This window comes from Carcharhinus amblyrhynchos, chromosome 8, assembly GCF_965287045.1.
Source record: "Carcharhinus amblyrhynchos chromosome 8, sCarAmb.v2.hapA, whole genome shotgun sequence".
NCBI classification, from domain to species: Eukaryota; Metazoa; Chordata; class Chondrichthyes; order Carcharhiniformes; family Carcharhinidae; genus Carcharhinus; species Carcharhinus amblyrhynchos.
In genome coordinates this window covers 123,979,634-124,003,791 of record NC_137331.1, presented here as the reverse complement: position 1 = coordinate 124,003,791, position 24,158 = coordinate 123,979,634, and the positions used below count along the sequence as shown (strand labels likewise).

Below are 24,158 nucleotides of genomic sequence, written 5' to 3'. Positions count from 1 at the left end.
TCCACTCACTCACCACCCTCAGTGAAAAACTTACCCCTGACATCTCCTCTGTACCTGCTCCCCAGCACCTTAAACCTGTGTCCTCTCGTAGCGACCATTTCAGCCCTGGGAAATAGCCTCCGAGAATCCACCCTATCTATTCCTTTCAACATTTTATAAACCTCTATCAGGTCGCCTCTCGACCTTCGTCTCTCCAGGGAGAAGAGTCCCAGCTCCCTCAACCTATCCTCATAAGGCATGCCTCCCAATCCAGGCAACATCCTTGTAAATCTCCTCTGCACCCTCTCAATAGCTTCCACATTCTTCCTGTAGTGAGGCGACCAGAACTGCGCACAGTACTCCAAGTGGGGTCTGACAAGGGTCCTATAAAGTTGCAGCATTGGGATTGACCTACTGGGATTCTCCAGCATTTTGGTTTCTTTTTCCTTGTTGAGCACGGAACAGTATTTATCTAACTAATTAATTCAGATCACCAAGCGATAGTAGTTGGAATTCTCATCTGTCCTCACCCCGGTACCATTGTCAGAGAGAACTGAGAATTTGTAACTCAGCCAAATCTCCACTCATTGCAGTGGGACTAAAGAATCCCAATCCTGGGCGAGGACAGAGAATTCCGGTCATTATCCCTCCCAGGGGATTAATTCCGCATCTTATTCCAGTCGGTGTAAGACTGAATGAGGAAACAAATTAGGAACACAAGAAATAGTAGCAGATCAGGTGGCCTGTTGAGCCTGATCCACCATTCAATATCATAGACAGATTCAGGCCTCCACATTCCCTCCTTCTCTCCTTAATTCCCTGAGGAAGGAGCAGCGCTCCGAAAGCTTGTGCTATCAAATAAACCTGTTGGACTTTAACCTGTTGGTGTGAGACTACTTAAATGTTTTCAACAATGGAGCATCACAGTTCCAAAGAGTTAAAAAGCTTTAGAAAGAAGAAAATTCCAGCACAGGAACAGGCCCTTCGGCCCTCCAAGCCTGCACTGACCATGCTGCCCGACTGAACTAAAACCCCCTATCCTTCCGGGGACCAGATTCCTCCATTTCCATCCTATTCATGTATTTGTCCAGCCGCCTCTGAAAAGTCACTATCGTATCCGCTTCCACGACCTCCCTAGGCAGCGAGTTCCAGACTCCCACTTCTCCTCGTCTCAGTCCTGAACCACCTTACCCTGTGACTGTGCCCCCATGCTTAGGTTCCCTGACAATCTCTCAATATCAGGCCCTCTTCCTAAACAGCCTAATCCTCAATCCTAAAATTCCAAAATAGTCAAGGCCCATTCCATAAATGGTCAAAATGCAGAATGCAGGGTTGAGCCGAGGATCTATCCCAAACATTCAGGATGACTCAAAACCCAAACATTTTTGGGGGACCTTCCAGGTGAGGAGCCCGAAACATCAGACTGTTTATAACCATCTCCCACCATCAAGTGTTGGCCTGGCTCACTTCCTTGCGCTTTACATGGTGTGTGTTCAGAACTTGAGTATTTCATATCACTTTCTACATCGTGCTGCCAAATAAGCTAAACAGGATTAGGCACAACTCGTGACGACCATCACCAAAAACACCTTCTTTGGCTCCCATCACAAACCTCCTGGCTGTACGCCAAGGCTGAGCGCCCTGTGTGATCATAACAACATGTCAAATCCAGTTACCAAGTCTGCATTCTAACACCAGCTCTACCCGACCTCGATCACCCCTTCATAGAACATTACAGCACAGTACAGGCCCTTCGGCCCTCGATGTTGCGCCGACCAGTGGAACCAATCTAATGACCCTCTAACCTAAACTATTCCAATGTTATCCAAATGCCTATCCACTGACCATTTGAACACCCTTAAAGTTGGCGAGTCCACAACTACTGCGGGCAGGGCATTCCACGCCCTTACTACCCTCTGAGTAAAGAACCTACCGTCCTATAATTACCACCCCTTAATGCCCACAAACACCTTCCTCATCAACGGTCCAGGACCAAATCTTCCCTGATTTTGCCATCCCATCCTGCGTTAAAGCTCGGCCTGACTGTCACCCCCTACTTGCTGTTCGCTTCTCTTGCTGTCTGGAGGCACCATAATTCCATAATCCTCATCCGCTTTTACAAATCCCTGTGTGGCCTGACTCCATCTCCGCCAGCCTCGTGACCCAGCTCACAGCTTCACTTCCCTAATCCTGACCCTGCAAAGCGCCTTGAGGCAATTTACTATCAGGTGTGATAAAAACGCAAGTTGTTATTGCTGGAGCAGTAGTGGGTTGTTGCTTTATAAGCTTGTTACTACAGGAGATATCCAACTGTCAGCGAAACCATGTTGCACATTTGATAAGGTACCAAATTCAAGACAGAAAAGAATAAAGTTCATTGCTACAAATAGGAACATAGAGACTAGAAGCAGGGATAGGCCATTCGGCCCCTCGAGCCTGCTCCGCCATTCATCTTAAACATAGCTGATCATTTTTATTCACCTCCACCACGTGGCGCAGCCTTCAGCCAATCTGCCCGTGCTCTGGAATACTCTCTGTATTAACCCTTTCACCCCTTGCCGCATCTTTTCCCCAAAACTTACATTTTCAATGACATTGAAGCAAAATACCGCGGGTGCTGAAATCTGCAACACAAACAGAAAGTGCTGGTAAACCTCAGCAGGTCTGGCAGCATCTGTGGAGAGTGAAACAGAGTTAACGTTTCAAGTCTGGATAATTCCTCATCCGATCTCTTACAAAGAGTCTCGAAACATTAACTCAGTTCTCTCTCCACAGACGCTGCCAGACATGCTGAGATTTTCCAGCATTTTCTATTTTCAGTGACATTATTGGTTGTTTCAGCTATTGCATGGTGAGTTTTGGGACATTTCAACACTAAAATATTCATATTTAATTTCACCCGTTCATCTGCAAGTAAGCACACAGGTACAGCAAGCAGTAAAGAAGGCAAATGGTATGTTGGCCTTCATAGCGAGAGGAATTGAGTATAGGGATAGGGATGTTTTGCTGCAATTGTACAGTGTGAGGCCACACCTGGAGTATTGTGTGCAGTTTTGGTTTCCTTATCTGAGGAAGGATGTCCTTGTTATAGAGGGAGCACAGCGAAGGTTTACCAGGCTGATTCCTGGGATGGCAGGTCTGTCATCTGAGGAGAGACTAAATTGGTGAGGATTATATTCACTGGAGTTTAGAAGAGTGAGAGGGGATCTCATGGGACATAGAACACTACAGCACAAACAGGCCCTTCAGCCCACAAGTTGCGCCAATCATATCCTTACCTACCAGGCCTATCTATAACCCTCAATCCCATTAAATCCCACGTACTCATCCAGAAGTCTCTTAAAAGAGAGTTCGCCTCCACCACCGACGGCAGCCGATTCCACTCACTCACCACCCTCTGAGTGAAAAACTTACCCCTGACATCTCCTCTGTACCTACTCTCATAGAAACTTATACAATTCTAACAGAGTTAGACAGGGTAGATTCAGGAAGAATGTTCCCGATGGTGGGGGAGTCCAGAATTAGGGGTCACAGTTTGAGAATAAGGGGTAAACCTTTTAGAAGTGAGGTGAGGAGAAATTTCTTCACCCAGAGGGTGGGGAATGTGTGGAACTCACTCCCACAGAAAGTAGCTGAGGGTAAAACATTGCGAGATTTCAAGAACAAATTCGATATAGCTCTTGGGGCTAAAGGGATCGAGGGATATGAGGGGGAGGGGGGAATCAGGATATTGAATTTGACGATCAGCTATGATTAAGATGAATGGCGGAGCAGGCTCAAAGGGCCAAATGGCCCATCCTGCTTCTAGTTTCTATTTGTAGCAACGAACTTTACTTTTTTCTCTTGAATTCGGTACCTCATTAAATGTGCAATATGGTTTCGCTGATACTTGGATTTCTTCCATAGTAACAAACTTATAAAATAGCAACCCACCACTGCTCCAGCAATAACAACTTGCGTTTTTATCACACCCTATAGTAAATTGCCTCAAGGCGCTTTGCAGGAGCAGAACGTGACACACAACGATATTCTAACAATCGACCGAAAGCTTGGTTAGAGAAAAAGGCTTTGAGGAGGATCTCAAAAGAGAGAGAGGTGGAGAAATGGGGAAGCTTTGGGAGAGAATCCCAGAGCTCAGGGTCCAGGCACGGCTGCAGATATCTTAGAGGATTGAAGGAGAAGGTGATGGGGAGAGTTGAGACCATGGAGGGATTGGGGAAAGAAAGGATGAGGATCTGAGGTTAGGTGGCACTGTGGAGTTCGCCCACTATCCTTCTGCATTTACACCTGGAGTCTGCTCACACAGATGGGTTGAAGATCTTCGGTTTTCAGCTAAGCTTAGGGACTCCGCTTCAACTGAGTCTCAAAGATCAGCCACGATCTTATTGAATGGCGGGGCAGGCTCAAGGGGCCAGATGGCCCACTCCTGCTCCTAGTTCTTGGAACAACAGCGACTGGCCCCCAATTTGACAGAAATTGACAAGTTAACTTTACAGCCAGAACAAAGGGGTAGAACAATTTACATCACGGTGCCCCTGTTCTTAATGAGTAAGAAATTGATGAAAGAACAGGGTGTTTTAATTATGGATGCACCCCCAGCGTTTGTAGCCCAGCAGCACTCGACGTTGAAATTAGGCACGAGAAATGGAAGCGTTCCATGTTCTCGTGGTGTCAATCCACACCCTGTTCAACATACAGATTCATCAATAAATAAGCTGCCTATATTCTAATCTCATTAATGATGTGTGTTTGTGTTGCATGTGAGTACTGGTGAGCTCTGCTGTGTACGGTACACAACCAGAATATTTCCCTAATTTTTGTATTGTTGGTGTTAATTAACTTGAATCTGTTAGATTCCCATTTTGAAGTCAAACTGCACGAGAAAGATATTTATCCATAACATCTACAGCGAGACAACAGGAAAGCCTAGTATAATAGTTTACTGTTTAACATCAGTGGCACAGTGGTTAGCACTGCTGCCTCACAGCGCCAGGGATCCGGGTTCGATTACCGGCTCGGGTCACTGTCTGTGTGGAGTCTGCACGTTCTCCCCGCGTCTGCATGAGTTTCCTCCAGGTGCTCCGATTTCCTCTCATAGTCCAAAGATGTGCGGGTTAGGTTGATTGGCCGTGCTAAATTGCCCCTTAGAGTAAATGAGTAGAGTTGTGGAGATATGGGTGGGATTGTGGTCAGTGCAGACTCGATGGGCTGAATGGCCTCCTTTTCCACTGTAGGGATTCTATGAACATTTGCTACCCACAAACCAAATTTAAATAATTTATATTTCTAATAATTGAAGTTAAATATCTACACACTATAATTAAAAAATAACACAGTACCCAAGCAACTACGAGGTAATCAGATCACTAACAGAATGAGGTGATACCAGAGCTCGAAGTATCTCTTACAGTTCATTAAAATTTAGGCCTCGCGATCAAGTTTAGTCTTTCAAATGTGCAACAGGATTAAAAAAAAAACAAGAAGAAAAAATGTTTCCGTTCCTGCAATCCATTACATGTAAATAATGTTTCCATTTGCAGTTTGTCCAACATCTTACCCCAAATATTGAACAAAGGAAAGTACAGCACAGGGGGAGGCTCTTTGGCCCCTCCAACCCCGTGCTATCATGATGCCCCAACTAATAAAAAAAACCTTCTGCCCTTACTCGGGCCTCTATCCCCTCCCTATTCGTGTATCCATCTCAACTCAACCAATATTCTCAACTCAACTCGCCCACTCGGCCCATGTCTCACACATCCCTATCGGGAGATAGACGGAATGATTCCAAATTTAAGTACATCTGATAAGCAGCAATTGAAACTGCGTATTCAGAACAAAATAAAGATAATATGAGGCCTCTGTAATACAGTGGTACCTTAAACATGTCACAAGGTCTGGGGTTGAGATAGACTGAGAATTCCTTCTTGACAGCGCTCCAAAGAATATTTATTTGGTAACATATTTCTCATAGAATCATAGAACCCTACAGTGCAGAAAGAGGCCCTTCGGCCCATCGAGTCTACACCGAACACAATCCCACCCAGGCCCTACCCCCCATATCCCTACATATTATACCCACTAATCCCTCTAACCTACACATCCCTGGACATTAAGGGGCAATTTCTTAGCCTGGCCAATCAACCTAGCCCACACATCTTTGGACTGTGGGAGGAAACCGGAGCACCCGGAGGAAACCCATGCAGACACGAGGAGAATGTGCAAACTCCACACAGACAGTGACCCGAGCCAGGAATCGAACCCAGGACCCTGGGAGCTGTGAAGCAGCAGTGCTAACCACTGGGCTCCCGTGCCACCCGTGTTCAATAAAAGTTGTGACGAGTGCTTTAAAATCAGGAAACGTAACAGAGAAACCAATGTCTGTTTCCACAGCCATCCCTTTCATGAAACAGAACATGAAATCCAATTTTCTCAACACTTTTATTCAAATATTCTCGTGCCAACCCCATGCACGGCTGGGCTCGGAGCTCCAGGTACAATTTATGGCCATCTCTAACAAGCTACGTTCTGCCAGCATCTGGCTTATTGGCTCACCTGTACTTTGTGACGCCATTGGCCTGTGGCGGACTGCTGCCATGCTTTTCCTGCTCGGACATCTCTGACCTCTCAGTATTGGTCCGGTTCAAAGGTTCGTCCTCTGCTGACTGGCTGGTCACCGTCTCAAACCCACTCAGAGAGTCCACAGAGTCAGAATCTGCATTCAGAAACAAGCCATGTTAGTGCTTCCAAGTGGTCTTGCTTTGAGAAGCTGCGTAACAACTGATACCATTCACTCTGTACCAAGCTCGGAAACATGACCCAGTGCGGTGTTGTTTACAGAATCCATCTGGTGATGATCCAGATATACAATGAAGCTCATTTGCATACTCGCATTCCCAAAACTACCGCTGAAAATTCATTCAGATGCAGCGGAACCATAAATGAAAAAAAAATCTTTAATTATCCTTCCTTCCCTTGACATTGTGTGCGACACAAATCAATTTTAAAATTGGTTTGTCGGTGTCGTTTTGCAGAAATATAAAATCTACGTGAAAAGCACAAAAACAGGGGGCAAAACATTTGTCAAGTTGAGTTTTAAGTTCAGAAAAGAACACTGTAAATTTATGGGAGGTTTTTAATCTTGATTTCCCTCGCAATATCAGGTCACCAAAGTCACGCATTTCCTACGGAATACAAAACATTCTTGCTCATGAATTTTAAGTGAGATAGTGACGTCAGTGGAACAGAACGCCAACCTGCTTTAGCTGAGTTAGCTTTGCCACGGAGTTTCCAATGAATTCATTCAGCTGTAGCTCAGGGGGCTACCGATCTGAGGCAGTAAGGGGGGCACTTAATAAACACCTTAATTGAAATAAATAAAAAAAAATAATTACGTGCCCATTAACAACACTGCTTTCCAAGTATTCAAAAATTGACACCAGAAAACAACAGCTTTGTTTTGTGATCTCACTACTCCGGTTAATGGGTAAATAGGTCAAGGGGTATATATATATATATATATATTGATTTCAATCTTGCGATTGAAAATTAATCTGACAAAAGTAAATTCCAATCAGCCTGTTAGAACAACGACCACATCACGAACAGACATCATGGTCCAAGCTGCCTGCTTTGTTAACTCTGACCAGCATCAGAATTGTTCAAACACCTTCCTACGCCAGTGGAACATCACCCCCCCCCGAACAATAACACTGTCCACACTGCCAAAACTAACAGCAAAACACATTGCAGATGCTGAAATAAAAACAGAAAGCGCTGGGAAAAATTCAGCAGGTCTGGCAGCATTTGCGGAAAGAGAGCTAATGAATCGAGAGTTAATGTGTCAGGCCCGAATGTCTCTCCCCCCCCGTCGCAGCTCGGAGTTTGTCCCAGCATTTTCTGTTTTATTTATGCGGGAAGAATATCATTTTCTTCCCCTCCTCGCAGCGTTACCCCACCATCGAATGCTACCTTGCAAGTGCTCTGCCTGGTTGTCTTGTGCCATGGCTCGTCAGTGCCGACTCCAGGCACCTCCAGTGCCACAGGAGCAGGGTGAAAGCTGCAACTGTGACCCACTTCAGCAGAATACATCAACAGGAGCTGGGACTCCAGCCAAGGCTAAGTTGTCACCGCACGTTTCAGGTATTGCAGTTTACTGGAGCAGGACGGGAAACATGCCCACAATGCATCCCGCTCACGTCCGTCTACAGTGCGCGTTAGCGGGAACTGGGAGAAAATCATTGGCAAAGGCGCAAGCGAGCTTTCAACATTGGGAAACTAAAGCAATTTGTGATCAATTTATTTACTGAGAAAATCCCCTGGTCGCCACACTCTGGCGCCTGTTCGGGTGCGCCGAGAGGGAATTTAGCGTCATAATGCGTCTTTCGGACTGTGGGAGGAAACCCACGCAGACACGGGGAGAATGTGCAGACTCCACACAGACAGGAACCAAACATTAACATTCTGTGCGACTCCAAGTTCAGCACACAGGAGTTCGGGACAGTAATTGATTCTACAATCTGGATGGTTGGTGTGTTTCACCCGATCCCCTCCTCCATTCTTTATGCTGCTATTTTAGCTTAAGTGGCTATACATTATTTAGCACAAATTCCACGCCAGGATAATGGCTTGGCGTGTATTACCACCTGAAAATGTGACATACTTACATTAAAAAAAAAGTCACAGAGCAACTATTAAGGCAAGTACAACACAGATGACCCTCCTTCAGGGGATTCAACCTTTCCATTCATCACCTTTCCTTCCCGTTGTCCAGACAGTTTGAAATCTAGTTTGATAATCTGCCTCCATTTCCATCACAGGCTGTCCGCGTTAAGCCATCTACAATTACTGTTCCATTCATACTCTAATTTCTCACTCCCTTGGAAATCGAGGCTGGAATTGAACCCGGGTCCCTGGCGCTGTGAGGCAGCAATGCTAACCACTCTGCCACCTCTCCATTCCCCATCTGATGTTAGCTCTCAGTGGGAACGATGTCTGGCATTTCAGATTGCTGCTCTTACCACAGCAGACAGACCATCTCCAACTTTAGTTTCATTTATTAGTGTCACACGTAGGCTTATATTAACACTGCAATGAAGTTACTGTGAAAATCCCCTAGTCGTCACACTCTGGTGCCTTGTTTGGGTCAACGCGCCGAACCAGCACGTCTTGGAGCAATGGGAGCACCTGGAGGAAGCCCACGCAGACACGGGGAGAACATGCAGACTCCGCACAGACGGTGACCCGAGCCGGGAATCGAACCCGGCTCCGCGGTGCTGTGAGGCAGCAGTGCTAACCACTGCGCCACCGGGCCACCCTGCCGATGATGCGCCTCCACCACGGGTTGCCCAGCAGCGAGGGGTGCGTTCAACGGGAAATCCTGTTGACAACGGTAATCCCGTAAGATCCCACCACCAGCGAGTAGTGCATTGCCTCCCACTGCCATGAAACACACTGCAGAGAGGGTGAAAATCCCACCCAGTGTTCCAGCTCTGGCTGACCCAGTATCCGGTATAGCTTTACCATTAACTCTTTGGTTTTATACAGCATATTCCTGGTTACAAAGTTGGGTTTCTGTGGTTTCAATCGCTCCTGCAAGTGGTTCCGAATATTTTACTTCTGTGGAACTGGACTTGATTGCACTTCACCCACCTGGAAATCAAGGCCAGATCAGCAGCATCCCTTCGCTACCAAACAAACACCCTGTCTTTTACTCAAATATTTCCCTCTCTGAAGGCAGGCCAAGCAAACACTCATTGGGACATTGTCCAATCAGTAAATTCCTTTATTTTACTGAGAGTCAACACACAGAGTGACACTGAACATGTAACTCGGTCAGTACAATGCGCCTTTGTACAATCTTATATCCCAGCCTCCATCACATCACAAACTAATTCAAAGATATTCCGGTATAACAATGAGAGCTGTTTCCCGATGACAGGGACAGATCAACAAGCTGCTGAGAATCCGGGAATTCTGGGGTGGCACAGTGGGTTAGCGCTGCTGCCTCACAGCGCCAGGGATCTGGGTTCAATTCCCAGCTCGGGTCACTGTCTGTGCAGGGTTTTCACATTCTCCCCTTGTCTGCATGGGTTTTCTCCGGGTGCTCCGGTTTCCTCCCACAGTCTCAAAGACGTGCTGGTTAGGGTGCGTTAGCCATGCCGGATACTCCCTCAGTGTTACCTGAACAGTCGCTGGAGTGTGGTGACTAGGGGATTCTCACAGTAACTTCATTGCAGCGTTAATGCAAGCCTACTTGTGGCACTAATAAATGAGCTTACACTGGTAAATCCAGCCCTATCAGCTCTACAAAATCCTTACTAAAATCTGGGGTCTGTGCCAAAATTAGGAGAGCTTTACGAGATCAGGGAGAGCATGCCTTCCCCCCCGGAAGCTGTGGATGAACCTGTATCCAGGGTCACCATTACAGATGTCAGAGTAGCTTTCTTGAAGGTGAACCCAAGGATAGTGACTGGCCTGGATGGGGTACCTGGACACGCACTCAGATCCTGCACAGATCAACTCTTTACAACAATCTGAGATCCCTATCTGCTTCAAGAAAATGACCATCATCTTGGTACCTAAGAAACACCAAGCAGTGTGCCTTAATGACTATCGGCCGGTGGCTCTGATATCCATCATTACAAAGTGCTTAGACAGATTAGTCATGGCACGAATCAATTCCAGCCTCCCAGACTACCAGGATCCACTACAGTTTGCCTATCACCGCAACAGGTCCACAGCGCACACCATTTCCCTGGTCTTGCACTCAACCCTGGAACACCTAGATAACAAGGACACCTATGTCAGACTCCTATTTATTGACTATAGCTCAGCCTTCAACACCATTATTCCCACGAGACTCATCTCCAAACTCCGTGGTCTGGGCCTTGGCATCTCCCTCTGCGACTGGATCCTGAACTTCCTAACCCACAGATCACAATCAGTAAGGATAGGCAACAACACCTCCTCCACGATCATCCTCAACACCGGTGCCCCACAAGGCTGTGTTCTCAGCCCCCTATTATACTCCTTATACACCACTGACTGTGCGGCTAAATTCCCCTCCAATTTGATTTTCAGGTTTGCTGACGTCAGCACCATAGTGGGTCAGATCTCAAACAATAACGAGACAGAGAACAGGAATGAGATCGAGAATCTGGTGAACTGGTGCAGCAACAATAATCTCTCCCTCAATGTCAACAGAACAAAGGAGATTGTCATCAACTTCAGGAAGTGTAAAGGAGAACATGTCTACATCAATGGGGATGAAGTAGAAAGGATCGAGAGCTTCAAGTTTTTAGGAGTCCAGATCACCAACAACCTGTCCTGGTCCCCCCCATGCTGACACTACAGTTAAGAAAGCCCCACCAACGCCTCTACTTTCTCAGAAGACTAAGGAAATTTGGCATGTCAGCTACGACTCTCACCAACTTTTACAGATACATCATAGAAAGCATTCTTTCTGGTTGTATCACAGCTTGGTCTGGGCTCCTGCTCTACCCAAGACCTCAATGAACTATAAAAGGGCGTGAACGTAGCCCAATCCATCACACAAACCAGCCTCCCATCCACTGGCTCTGTCTACACTTCCCGCTGCCTCGGTAAAGCAGCCAGCATAATTAAGGACCCTACACACCCCGGACATTCTCTCTTCCACCTTCTTCCTTGGGGAAAAAGCAACAAAAGTCAGAGGTCACGTACCAACCGACTCAAGAACAGCTTCTTCCCTGCTGCTGTCAGACTTCTGAATGGACCTACCTTGCATTAAGTTGATCTTTCTCTACACCCTAGCTATGACTGTATCACTACATTCTGCACTCTCTTGTTTCCTTCTCTATGAACGGTATGTTTTGTCTGTATAGTGCGCAAGAAACAATACTTTTCACTGTGTGTTAATAGATGTGACGATAATAAATCAAATCAAATCAACAGCCTGACATTGTAACACTCATGCAATCTCACAGACAATGCCCCTGACACCATGAGAGCGATATACAGTCAGAAAGAAGTTGCCCTGGGAGTGCTCGGGGCGTTGGGGCATAGTCCTCATGAGGTAGCAAAATACTGCAGATATTGGAAATCTGAAATAAAAGCAGAAAATGCTGGAAAAATGCAGCAGGTCTGGCAGCCACTATGGAGAGAAAAACAGAGTTAATGTTTTGAGTTTGACTGACCCTTCCACAGAGAGGTAATGAATTATAATATTAGGAGAGGAGGTGGGGCAGAACAGAAGGACTCGGGGTTGTGTGTGGGGGGTGGTGGTGGTGGTAGTAGCAAAAGAGAGATTGCCAGAGGTGTAATGGACATGGGACAAAGGGGAACATTAATGGTGCTGTTAAGGAACGAAGAGTGCTCATCGCGGCAAAATGTGCTCATGGGAGCAACTGAACAACAGGTGGCCTAGAGAGGGAGGAGCGGGGTTACATTGGAACAGGCCAAGGACTGGCAAAACAACAACAAACTACAAAAGGGGGGGAGCCAAGATGGAGGGGAATAGTCACTGTCTGAAGTTGTTGAACTCAATGTCAAGTCCAGAAGGCTGGAATGTGCCTAATTGGATGAGTCGTTGATCCTCCAGTTTGTACTGGGCTTCCTGTGAGCACGAGAGGGAGGATACTTCAGGATAGTTCAGCTAGAGAGCAGAAAGTTACAAACATCGACCCTCCGAGTGCACCACCCGCCTTTCCCTCCCCGGGACTGGTGCTGCATTCTCACCTGACAGGGCCCCATACTCTCAGGGCTCGTGCATCACTTTTCGTTGCTTGTTAACAAAATACTCAAGAAACGCTTCTGTGTTCGGCCCTCGTTTGGTTAATCTCCCACTCCCAAAGTCAACCTGAAGCTTACAACTTGTAGAACTCGGAATTCCATTTCTGACCTCAGCGAGTCCTTTACCCACTGACCTGATACAGCGTCGTAGAATTCATCATCACTCAGTACACTCTGTGGCGGAGACCCTTTGACGAAAGACTGTTCGAGTTCATGATGCTCACAGGCCAGGGTCTGCAGAGCTTCTGAAAGAATCTTGTTCTTCTCCTGTTCCTGCTCTAACCGCAGATTACGCACCTGGGGGAGGGAAGGGAGAAAGAAAATCAGAGAGCGGCGAGGGAGGGGGCGGGCGAGGGCGAGGGAGGGAGCGGGCGAGGGCGAGAGCGGGCGAGGGCGAGGGAGGGGGCGAGGGCGAGGGAGGGAGCGGGCGAGGTGGGGACCAGAGAGTGTGTGGGGGGGGGGGGGAAAAAGCAGAGAAAGAACAAGGAGAACAGGAACAAGAGCGACAGGGAGAAAGGGGTGGCAGGAGGTTTGACAAACAGGGATACAGATTTTACGTAGTTGGCAGCGGAACCAGTGACGACATAAGGAGTGTTTTAACGGTAAGTTACAATGATCTGGAAGGTGCTGCCTGAAAAGGTGGAGGAAGCAAATTCAATCGGCATTTTCAACGGGAACAATTAAACTAGAAGCAGGAGGAGGCCATTTGGCCCTTCCAGCCTGCCCCGCCATTCATTTTGATCACGGCTCATCATCAAATTCAATATCCTGATCCCCCGCTTCCTCCCATATCCCTCGATCCCTTTAGCCCCAAGAGTTATATTGAATTTCTTCTTGAAATCAGACAATGTTTTGGCTTCAATTATTTCCTGTGGGAGTGAATTCCACACAATCCCCACCCTCTGGGTGAAGAAATTCCTCCTCGCCTCAGTTCTAAAAGATTTACCCCTTATCCTCAAACTCTGATTATGAGACAAATGGACAGAGTGGATAGTCAGAAGCTTCTTCCCAGGGTGGAAGAGTCAATTACTCGGGGGGGGCACAGGTTTAAGGTGCGAGGGGCAAGGTTTAAAGGAGATGTACGAGGCAGATTTTTTACACAGAGGGTGGGGGGTGCCTGGAACTCGCTGCCGGAGGAGGGAGCGGAAACGGATACAATAGTGAGTTTGAAGGGACGTCTCGACAAATAAATGAACAGGATGGGAATAGAGGGATATGATCCCCGGAAGGGTGGAGGGTTTTAGTTAAGTCAGATAGCATGGTCGGTGCAGGCTTGGAGGGCCAAAGGGCCTGTTCCTGTGCTGTAATTTTCTTCGTTTATGACCCCTAGTTCTGGACTCCTCCACCATTGGGATATTCTTTCTAAATCTACCCCGTCTAATTTTGTTAGAATTTTATAAGTTTCTATGAGATCCCTTCTCACTCTTCTAAACTCCAGAGAATATAATCCTAGCCGACTTAAACCGATTTAGGAAACTGGATAAATTCTTGAAAAAGAAAATAATTACAGGGCTCTGGGAAGTCGGACTAATTAAATAGCTCCAGGAAAGTGTCGACACAAAAACCATCAGCTGAATGGACTCATGCACAGTATCATCCCATAGTTCAGAGTGGCAACAAAGACTGAAACTTGAGACAGGAGGAGTGAGAGGGATGAAATAAATTTATACATTCAGAGTCAAATCAAAACAGATGAAATCCAAGAGCTGGGGGCTATGAATATAAAGCTAAACAGTGCTGCTGTCTTCACAGGTTTAACACTTGCAAAACTTTGTGGTTCAGTTCTCACCACAGAGACGCTAGTCCAGGCTGACTCTCCGCAACAGTGCCAAGGGTGTGCTGCGCTGCCAGATGACACATCAAACCCCAGCTTTTCTTTTTCTCTCTCAGATCTGATGATACAAGGAGGAAGGTTAAGGGTGAGGATCGAGGAATTATGAAGAGTGAAGGAGGGGGGGAAGGATCGGCAGCTCAACATTCCGGGGTATAGAATCTTCAGGTGAGACGGGGAGGGGGGGGGGGTAAAAGAGGAGGAATTATTAAGGAGTCAGTTTCTGCAGTAAGGAGATGATATCCTGGAGGGGGCATCGAGTGACGCTTGTGAGCTTAAGAATAAAAAAGGGGCAACCTTTTTCAGATCTCTGAAGACAGAAGGGTGTGTTAGTGGGGCGGTGAAAAGGGCAAATGGGACACTCGCCTTTATCAATCGAGGCACAGATTACAAATGTCATGCTGAATTGTACAGAACTTTGGTAAGGCTACAGTTAGAATACTGTGTGCAGTTCTGGTCACCACATTATTAGAAGAACGTGAGCATTGGAGCGGGTGCAGAGGAGATTCACCAGGGTGCTGACAAAGTTACGAAGGATAGGCTTGGGCTGTTTTCACTGGAGCAGAGAAGACTGAGGGGTGACCTGATCGAGGTGTACAAGATCATGAGGGACATGGACAGAATGGGTAAGGTGCAGCTGTTCCCCTTTGTTAAAGGGTCAGTTATGAAGAGCCTACTCCTGCTCCTAGTTCTTACAATATAACCACCTTGTCACTCCCATCCCGGGTCGTCTACACGTCAACCACCCCTCACTCTCCAAAACTCCCATTGTCTAACCTTTCCTCACAGGGCAACCCACTGCTTCCAGGTGTCAACGGAGTGAGGTTTCAGATCACTCACAATCTCACCGAACGACGGAACAAACCGAGAAAGGATAAATAGCCTCCTCCTTTCCCAATATTCCCATCGGAATTCCAGAGCAGCAGCGAGTGTTACTGAGGAACCCCGGGGGGCGCAGTGTGAAATTCCCACCACATGATGGCACAGTGAGAAGCAACAACACACAAAAAACAACTGGGAAAATCTCTCGGTTGAAACCAGAAACACCAGCTGAAGCTGGGAATCTGAAATATAATCAGAAAACGCTGGAAACACTCAACTGTATCTGTGAAGAGAGCAAAGAACAAAGAACAACCCACCACGGGAAACAGGCCCTTCGGCCCAACGAGCCCCCACCACCATCTTAACAAAGCATTTTCCTACACCTACCTAGACCCGTGTGGATGCGTATGGTACCCCCATTGGAAACCAGATTCAGGGGAGAATAGCTTAGGGACAATTTGTTACACCAATCAGCCTAAGAGCACATCTTTGGGGTGTGGGAGGAAACAGGAGCACCCGGAGGAAACCCACGTAAGCACGGGGAGAATGCGCAAACTCCACACAGACACAGGCCCAAATCCATGTATCTGCAGCGGAGTTAATGTTTCCAATATCTCGATCGCTCACTGCTAGCTGACAGAGACTTCATCACACAGAGTGGATTCTAGATCCTTCCATTGATAACACTTAGCCTTTGTAAAGACCATCCTGGTGATGTTCTCTACGGAGTTTCTACTTACTGTTAGGTGGATTGGACAGGCTAAATTGTCCCTTCCTTCCCAAGGTGTACAGGCTAACTATGTGGAGTTACAGGGATAGGGCTGGGGTAGGATGCTCTGTCAGAGAGTTGGTGCAGACTCGATGGGCTGAATGGCCTCTTCTGCCCTGTAGGAATTATATCCAAAAATCTGGATGTATGTACTTCTCCATAGCTTCTAGCAAGATATTTTACCATTTATTCATTTTTTTCTTGCACTGACGATCCACCTATACCTGCACATCTTTGGGACACTAAGGGGTACTTTAGCATGGCCAATCCACCTAACCTGCACATCTTTGGATTCTGGGAGGAAACCCACGCAGACACGGGGAGAATGTGCAAACTCCACACAGACAGTGACCCAAGGGAATTGAACCCAGGTCCCTGGCACTGTGAGGCAGCAGTGCTAACCACTGTGCCACTGTTTCTATGTTATTGATGGACTAGAACCAGGGCACACTTTTAAAAATAAGGGGTCTCCTATTTATCGTAAAAAGTCTGACAACACCAGGTTTTAGTCCAACCGATTTATACCCACATCATGTCTCCTATTTATGACAGAGATGAGAAGAATATTTTTCTGAGCGTTATTAGTCCACCAAGGCCTTGTACATGCATAAGGCTGAATTAGACAGATTTTTGATTGACACGAGGCTCAAAGCTGATTGGGTGAGACAGAGAAGTGGAGTTACATAAGAACATAAGAAATAGGAGCAGGAGTAGGCCATCCAGCCCTTCGAGCCTGCCCCACCATTCAATAAGATCATGGTTGATCTGTCGTGGCTCAGTTCCACTTTCCCGCCCTCTCCCCATAACCCTTAATCCTCTCTCTTATCAAAAACCCATCAACCCGCGTCTTAAAAATATTTAGCGAGGCAGCCTCCACCACTTCAACGGGCAGAGAATTCCAGAGATTCACCACCCTTTGAGTGAAGAAGTTCCTTCTCAACTCCGTTCTAAACCGCCCCTTTATCTTGAGGCTGTGCCCCCTAGTCCTACTGTCTTTTTTGAGCGGGAAGAGTCTCTCCACCTCTATCCTATCCATCCCATTCATCATCTTATACGTCTCAATGAGATCTCCCCTCATTCTTCTAAACTCTAACGAGTACAAGCCTAGTTTATGTGCAGGTTAGGTAGATTAGCCATGGGAACTGTGTGGGGTTACAGGGATAGGGTGAGGGAGAGGGCCTTGGTAAGATGCTTGGGTGGCACATTGGCACAGTGGTTCGCACTGCTGCCTCACAGCACCAGGATCCCAGGTTCAAATCTGGTCTCGGGTCACTGTCTGTGTGGAGTTTGTGCTTTGTCCCCGTATCTGCGTGGGTTTCCTCCGGGTGCTCCGGTTTCCTCCCACTGTCCAAAGATGTGTGGTTAGATGGATTGGTCATGATAAATTGACCCCGGTGCCAGGGAGATTAGCAGGGTAAATGTGTGGGTAATGGGGATAGGGCCTGAGTGGGATTGTGGTCGGTGCAGACTCGATGGGCCAAATGGTCTCCTCCTGCACAGTCGGGATTCTATGATTCCAGGAACCACACCCACTCACAGTGAAGGAGCGAAGGAAAAGCCCAGAGGAAATCCTACTCTGAAATATTCGGTGTCAAAGACAGAATGGATTTTTGTCATCTGGATAAAAAAAAAAATCAACTTCTAACAAAAACCTGTTTGCGATGCTGGAGAACGGGACAGAGATGGAAACAGAGAAGGTGCATTGATGCTAAGCTATGTTTTAAATGTCAGAAAACATCTCTCAAACCAGACGTGGAGTTGGAGAAATATCTACAGTGCATTAAAGGAGGTGACCCCAGCTGGAACACAGAGCCCTTGGCTAGCAGATAGGAGACAGAGGGTGGTGGTTGATGGTAAATATTCGTCATGGAGTTCGGTTACGAGTGGTGTGCCTCAGGGATCTGTTTTGGGGCCACTGCTGTTTGTAATTTTTATTAATGATCTGGATGAGGGTATAGTTGGGTGGATTAGTAAATTTGCTGATGACACCAAAGTCGGAGGTGTGGTAGATTGTGAGGAAGGGTGTCATAGTTTGCAGGAAGACTTGGACAGGTTGCAGAGCTGGGCCGAGAGGTGGCGGATGGAGTTGAATGCGGAGAAGTGTGAGGTAATTCACTTTGGTAGGAATAACAGATGTGTCGAGTATAGGGCTAACGGGAGGACTTTGAATAGTGTGGATGAGCAGAGGGATCTAGGTGTATGTGTACATAGATCCCTGAAAGTTGGGAATCAAGTAGATAAGGTTGTTAAGAAGGCGTACGGTGTCTTGGCGTTTATTGGTAGGGGGATTGAATTTAGGAGTCGCAGCGTCATGTTGCAACTGTACACAACTCTGGTGCGGCCGCACTTGGAGTACTGTGTGCAGTTCTGGTCCCCACATTACAGGAAGGATGTGGAGGCTTTGGAGAGGGTGCAGAGGAGGTTTACCAGGATGTTGCCTGGTATGGAGGGGAGGTCCTATGAGGAGAGACTGAGGGATTTGGGGCTGTTTTCGCTGGAAAGAAGGCGGCTAAGAGGGGATCTTATTGAAACATATAAGATGATTAGAGGTTTAGATAGGGTGGACAGTGATAGCCTTTTTCCTCGGATGGAGAAAGCTAGCACGAGGGGGCATGGCTTTAAATTAAGGGGGGATAGTTATAGGACGGATGTCAGGGGTAGGTTCTTTACCCAGAGGGTGGTGAGGGATTGGAATGCCCTGCCTGCTGCAGTTGTAAATGCGCCCAGTTTGGGGGGGTTTAAGAGATCCGTGGATAGGTTTATGGACGAAAAGGGGTTGGTTTAGGTTAGTGGGTCATTGTTTTTTAACTGGTCGGCGCAACATCGTGGGCCGAAGGGCCTGTTCTGCGCTGTAATGTTCTATGTTCCGTTTGTCACAGACTGTCACTAAATTAACCCAAAAACATTAACCATCTGTGTTCATATCAAGGTCAAAATTGATGCTTTGCGCACTCAGCATATTTTAACCAAACAGCCGTCCTCACTCACATCGCTGCCTCACTCACTCCGTCCTCACTCACATTACTGCCTCACTCAGAGATACTCAAGCAGGAAGTAAATAGCCTCACATTCAGGGGCAGTGAGCCAGGTACAATCCTAATTAAATAATTTAAGTAAAGCTACTTCAGTTGCATTGCAAGCAGCACCATCTGAATCCTTCAATCACTTATTTATTAGTGTCACAAGTAGGCTTACATTAACGCTGCAATGAAGTTACTGTGAAAATCCCCAAGTCGCCACACTCTGGTGCCTGTTTGGGTACCCTGAGGGAGAATTTAGCACGGAAAACACACCTAACCAGCACGACTTTCAGACTGTGGGAGGTAACTGGAGGAAGCCCATGCAGAGATGGGGAGAACGTACAGGTAAAGAGGCAGAGAGATTCTTCCCACTTAGGAAGGATAGCAGGACTAGAGGGCACAGCCTCAAAATAAGGAGGGGGGGGCAGTTCAGATCAGAGTTGAGGAGGAACTTCTTCACTCAGAGGGTGGTGAATCTCTGGAATTCTCTGCCCGTTGAAGTGGTGGAGGCTGCCTCGCTAAATATATTTAAGTCGCGGGTAGATAGGTTTCTGATAGACAGGGGAATTAAGGGTTATGGGGAGAAAGTGGGAAAGCGGGAAAGTGGAACTGATCCACTTCAGATCAGCCATGATCTTATTGAATGGCGGGGCAGGCTCGAAGGGCTAGATGGCCTACTCCTGCTCCTATTTCTTATGTTCATACAGACTCCACACAGACCCAAGCGGGAATTGAACCCAGCTCCCTGGCGCTGTGAGGCAGCAGTGCTAACCACTGTGCCACCCTTGATCTCGTGTACGTTAAACAGGTTGTCAGGCGACTCCTACAGAAAAGCCTCGCAGCCCCTCCCCGCTGTCTCACCTGTGCATCACGTCAGTAACAGGACAGGAAGCAGTGAAGCTGCCAAAACAGAAGCTTTGCCAGCAGCAGACAGGCTGTGAGAGAGGAAATGGGGAAATCGAGGAGAGTCCTCCTGCCCTGGACAGTGAAGGGAAAGCTGACTGGAGATGGAAGGCAGAGGAAGTAACTTCAAATCGCCATTTCAGTGCCCAGAAACCTTTTAAAGTCAATCATTGTCCCACAACCGTAATAAATCAAACACTAAGGAATGGAACCATATAAACCAGCCAGTATTGATCAAGGCAAAACCTGCAAAGTTCTTCTTACTGAGATCAGTAACAGCCTGACAGAAGTCCCGCCCTGACAGGTAACACCCCAGGCATCACCATTCCTGGCTACGCAAGGTGCCATTTTCGCCAAAACAGGCCCAACCGGCAGGAAAATGGGAGGTTTCCCCGCTCGTCTTTAGGGAAATTTTAGTTAAATGAATTTCCAGGGGCTGTCAGGGATTTAGGCTGGCAGATGGCAGGGATTTATCCTGCCCGAGAGGCTGGTACTGGACTGCTGAGGGGGCAATTGTGTAAGTGCTGCTCTCCCAGTACACTGCACCTCACCTCCCCCCCCCACCAGAGTCGCTGGTCTCCTGATTTCCAGCCCCACCCCCTGATGATCGGCCCCGTCCTGGGGCACCAGCCACACCCTCAACCAGCCCCCACCCCCGATGCAGAGTCCCCCCTCCCCGCACCTCCTACCTCCCGCTGTCCCCAGTCTAGCTCCATCCCATCTGGCCCTACTCTCGTGAGGCTCTGCCCTTTGGCACTGCCCAGTGCCTGCTGAGCATTGCCAGTGTGCCCAGTGGGCAGTGCCAGGCTGGCAGTGCCCAAGGGGCACACCCCCTGCCCCTAGGAGACAATGGCCTCCAGTCTCGCCAGTGAGACCATCACACCTGTTCCCCGTTGCTGATATGTGATTCCTGCTGGTGGAACGCTCACTGGCGGGCTCAGGAACATCAGCGAGCCTGGAAAATCGCGACCTGGACTTGCTAAAGCGATGCAATCACTATTTGCATTTTGTAACCAACCTCACGCTGTTCGCTGATGCGAGGCTGATTGCCACGAGAAAAATGGCCTGGGAAGATTGAGACAGACCGGTTGCCATTCCGGTTTGTGGCCACATTCCCTGGCTTGCCGCGATACTTGAGCAGCGCAGCGAGCTGGGAAACTCACACCGTCCTGCTTCAGTATCAGGACTAACCCAGCAGAGGTGGAGGCACAGTGGTATATAATTGGAAGGGAGAACCCTGGTTCAATGTAGAGTGCAGGAGGGCATGCTACGAGCAGCACCAGGCTTATCTAAAAATGAGATATCAACCTGGAGATACCAAACAGGACTATCTGCATCCAAGCAGCATAAACAGCAAGTGATGGACAGAGCTAAGCAATCCCACAACGAACGGATCAGATCTCTGTTCTGCAGTCCTGCCACATCCAGTCGTGAATGGTGATGGACAATTAAACAACTCACTGGAGGAGAAGGCTCCACAAATATCCCCATCCTCAATGATGGAGGAGCGCAACATATCAGTGCGAAAGATAAGGCTGAAGCATTCACAGCAATCTTCAGCCAGAAGTGCCGAGTGGATGATCCATCTCGGCCTCCTCCAGTGGCCTCCAGCACCACAGATGCCAGTCTCCAGCCAATTTGATTCACTCCGTTTGATATCAAAAAACGATTGGAGGTACTGGATGTTGCAAAACTAAGTAGGCCCTGATAACATTCTGGCAATAGTACTGAAGACCTGTGCTCAGAACTTGCCACTCCCCTAGCCAAGCTCTTCCAGTACAGTTACAACACTGGCATCTACCTGACAATGTGGAAAATTACCCAGATATGTCCTATACACAAAAAGCAGGACAAATCCAACTCAGCTAATTCCCCCAATCAGTCTACTCTCGATCATCAGTAAAGTGGTGGAAGGGGTCATTAACAGTGCTATCAAGCAGCCCTTGTTCAGTGATGCCCAGTTTGGGTTTCACCAGGGTCACTCAGCTCCTGACCTCATTAAAGCCTTGGTTCAAATATGGACAAAAGAGCTGAATTCCAGAGGTGAGGTGAGAGTGACTGCTCCTCGACATCAAGGCTGCATTCAACCAAGTGTAGTAAGAAATTCTTACTGTGCTTACCCCAGTCCAACGCCGGCATCTCCACATCATTCAACCATGTGTGGCATTAAGGAGCCTTAGTGAAACTGGAATCTTTGGGTATCAGGGGGCAAACTCCAGGAGTTATTCCTGGTACATTGGAAGATGTTTGTGGTTGTGGAGAGTCAGTCATCTCAGTTACAGGACATCTCTGCAGGAGTCCCTCAAGGGAGTGTCCTAGGCCCAACAATCTTCAGTTGCTTCATCAATGATCTTCCCTCCATCATAAGGTCAGAAGTGGGGATGTTCACTGATGTTTGTACAATGTTCAGCACCATTCGCCACTCCTCAGATACTGAAGCAGTTCATGTAAATGCAGCAAGTTCTGGACAATATCCAGGCTTGGGCTGACAAGTGACATTCACGTCACACAAGTGTCAGGTCATGACCATCTCCAACAAGAAAGAATGTAACCATTGCCCCACGACACCCAATGGCATTGCCATCGCCAAATCCCCCACAGTCAACATCCTGGAGGTTACCACTGACCAGAAACAGAACTGGACCCAGCCACATAAACACTGATTACAAGACAGACTAGGAATCCTGTGGCAAGTTACTCCCCCCCCAAAAAGCCTGTCCGCCATCTACAAGGGACAAGTCAGGAGTGTGATGGAATACTCCCCACTTGCCTGGATGGGTGCAGCTCCAACAACACTCAAGAAGCTCAACACCATCCAGGACAAAGCAGCTCCGCTTGATTGCTCCCCCATCCACAAACATCCACTCCCTCCACCACCGACGCACAGTGGCAGCCGTGTGTACCATCTACAAGATGCACTGCAGCAACTCACCAAGGCTCCTTAGGCAGCACCTTCCAAACTCATGACCTCTACCATCTCGAAGGATTAGAGCAGCAGATACCTGGGATCACCACCATCTGGAGGTTCCCCTCCAACCCACTCACCGTCCTGACTTGGAAATATATCGGCCGTTCCTTCAGTCACTGGGACAGAATCCTGGAACTCCCTCCCTAACAGCACTGTGGGTGTACCTACACCACATAGACAGCAGCAGTTCACCACCACCTTCTCAAGGGGCAATCAGGGCTGGGTGATAAATACTGGGCCCAGCCAGTGACACCCACATCCCCATAAAATGAATTAAAAATTGATAAACTCATGAGAGTTGGAAAAGAACTCACAGGTGCTTGAAAAATAAAGGTACGTTTCAAAATGTTTACACAGTGATTTTCCCTGAAGATTTGAGAGGTACACACGTGAGAGACATGTGAAGCACAAGAACTTTGCACAGACACTAAGGTCTCAGGGGGAGGGGGAGAGGAGTGGAGTTTGATTCGAACAGAAGAACAAACCAGGTTGAGCCAATTTGTTTTTCTGCACAGCTCAGAAAGAGGCCATTCAGCCCAGCAAGCACAATGCTGGTACTTATGCTCCATATGAACCTCCTCTGACCTTCACTGAGCACCACTGACATATCCTTCCTCCCTCAAACATCTGTCTAACCTTCCCTTCAATAGATCAATCAAGGCAAGCAATTTATTCCAGATAAAGTTGGACTGAGGCCAAGGAGGTGAAGAATGAAAGGATTTAAAATTAATACACTGGAAACAAGTCAAATATTACTGAAAAAAAAAAGAAACATGTTGCTGAACTTTTTTGTCTTATACTCATCAGGACAAATGCAAGAATGCCAAACTTCAAATAGTCGCTACATCTGGTATTGTGCTGTGCATCCTAATTGGAGCGCAGGGTGAAACACTTCAACAACATGCTTCTCACTCCAGCAATGTTCAGGTACGGTAACACCTTTCCTTCTCTCCCACCTTCTTCCATCAGGAAAAAGATACAGAAGTCTGAGGTCACGCACCAACCGACTCAGGAACAGCTTCTTCCCTGCTGCCATCAGACTTTTGAATGGACCTACCTTCCGTTAAGTTGATCTTTCTCTACACCCTAGCTATGACT

General features: G+C 47.6%; 1 protein-coding gene across 2 annotated transcripts in view; it reads right to left on the bottom strand.

Moving 5' to 3' along the window:
* The window catches only part of osbpl1a (oxysterol binding protein-like 1A), a 224,085-nt gene that overhangs the window by 70,684 nt on the left and 129,243 nt on the right, over positions 1-24,158 (bottom strand). For both annotated transcript variants that reach the window (XM_080194750.1, XM_080194751.1), the window contains exons 16-17: positions 12,882-13,044; positions 6,532-6,691 (exon numbers count right to left, since the gene is read on the bottom strand). In XM_080194750.1, the coding sequence (XP_080050876.1) occupies positions 6,532-6,691; positions 12,882-13,044 (323 nt within the window). The remainder of the gene's footprint in view (positions 1-6,531; positions 6,692-12,881; positions 13,045-24,158) is intronic.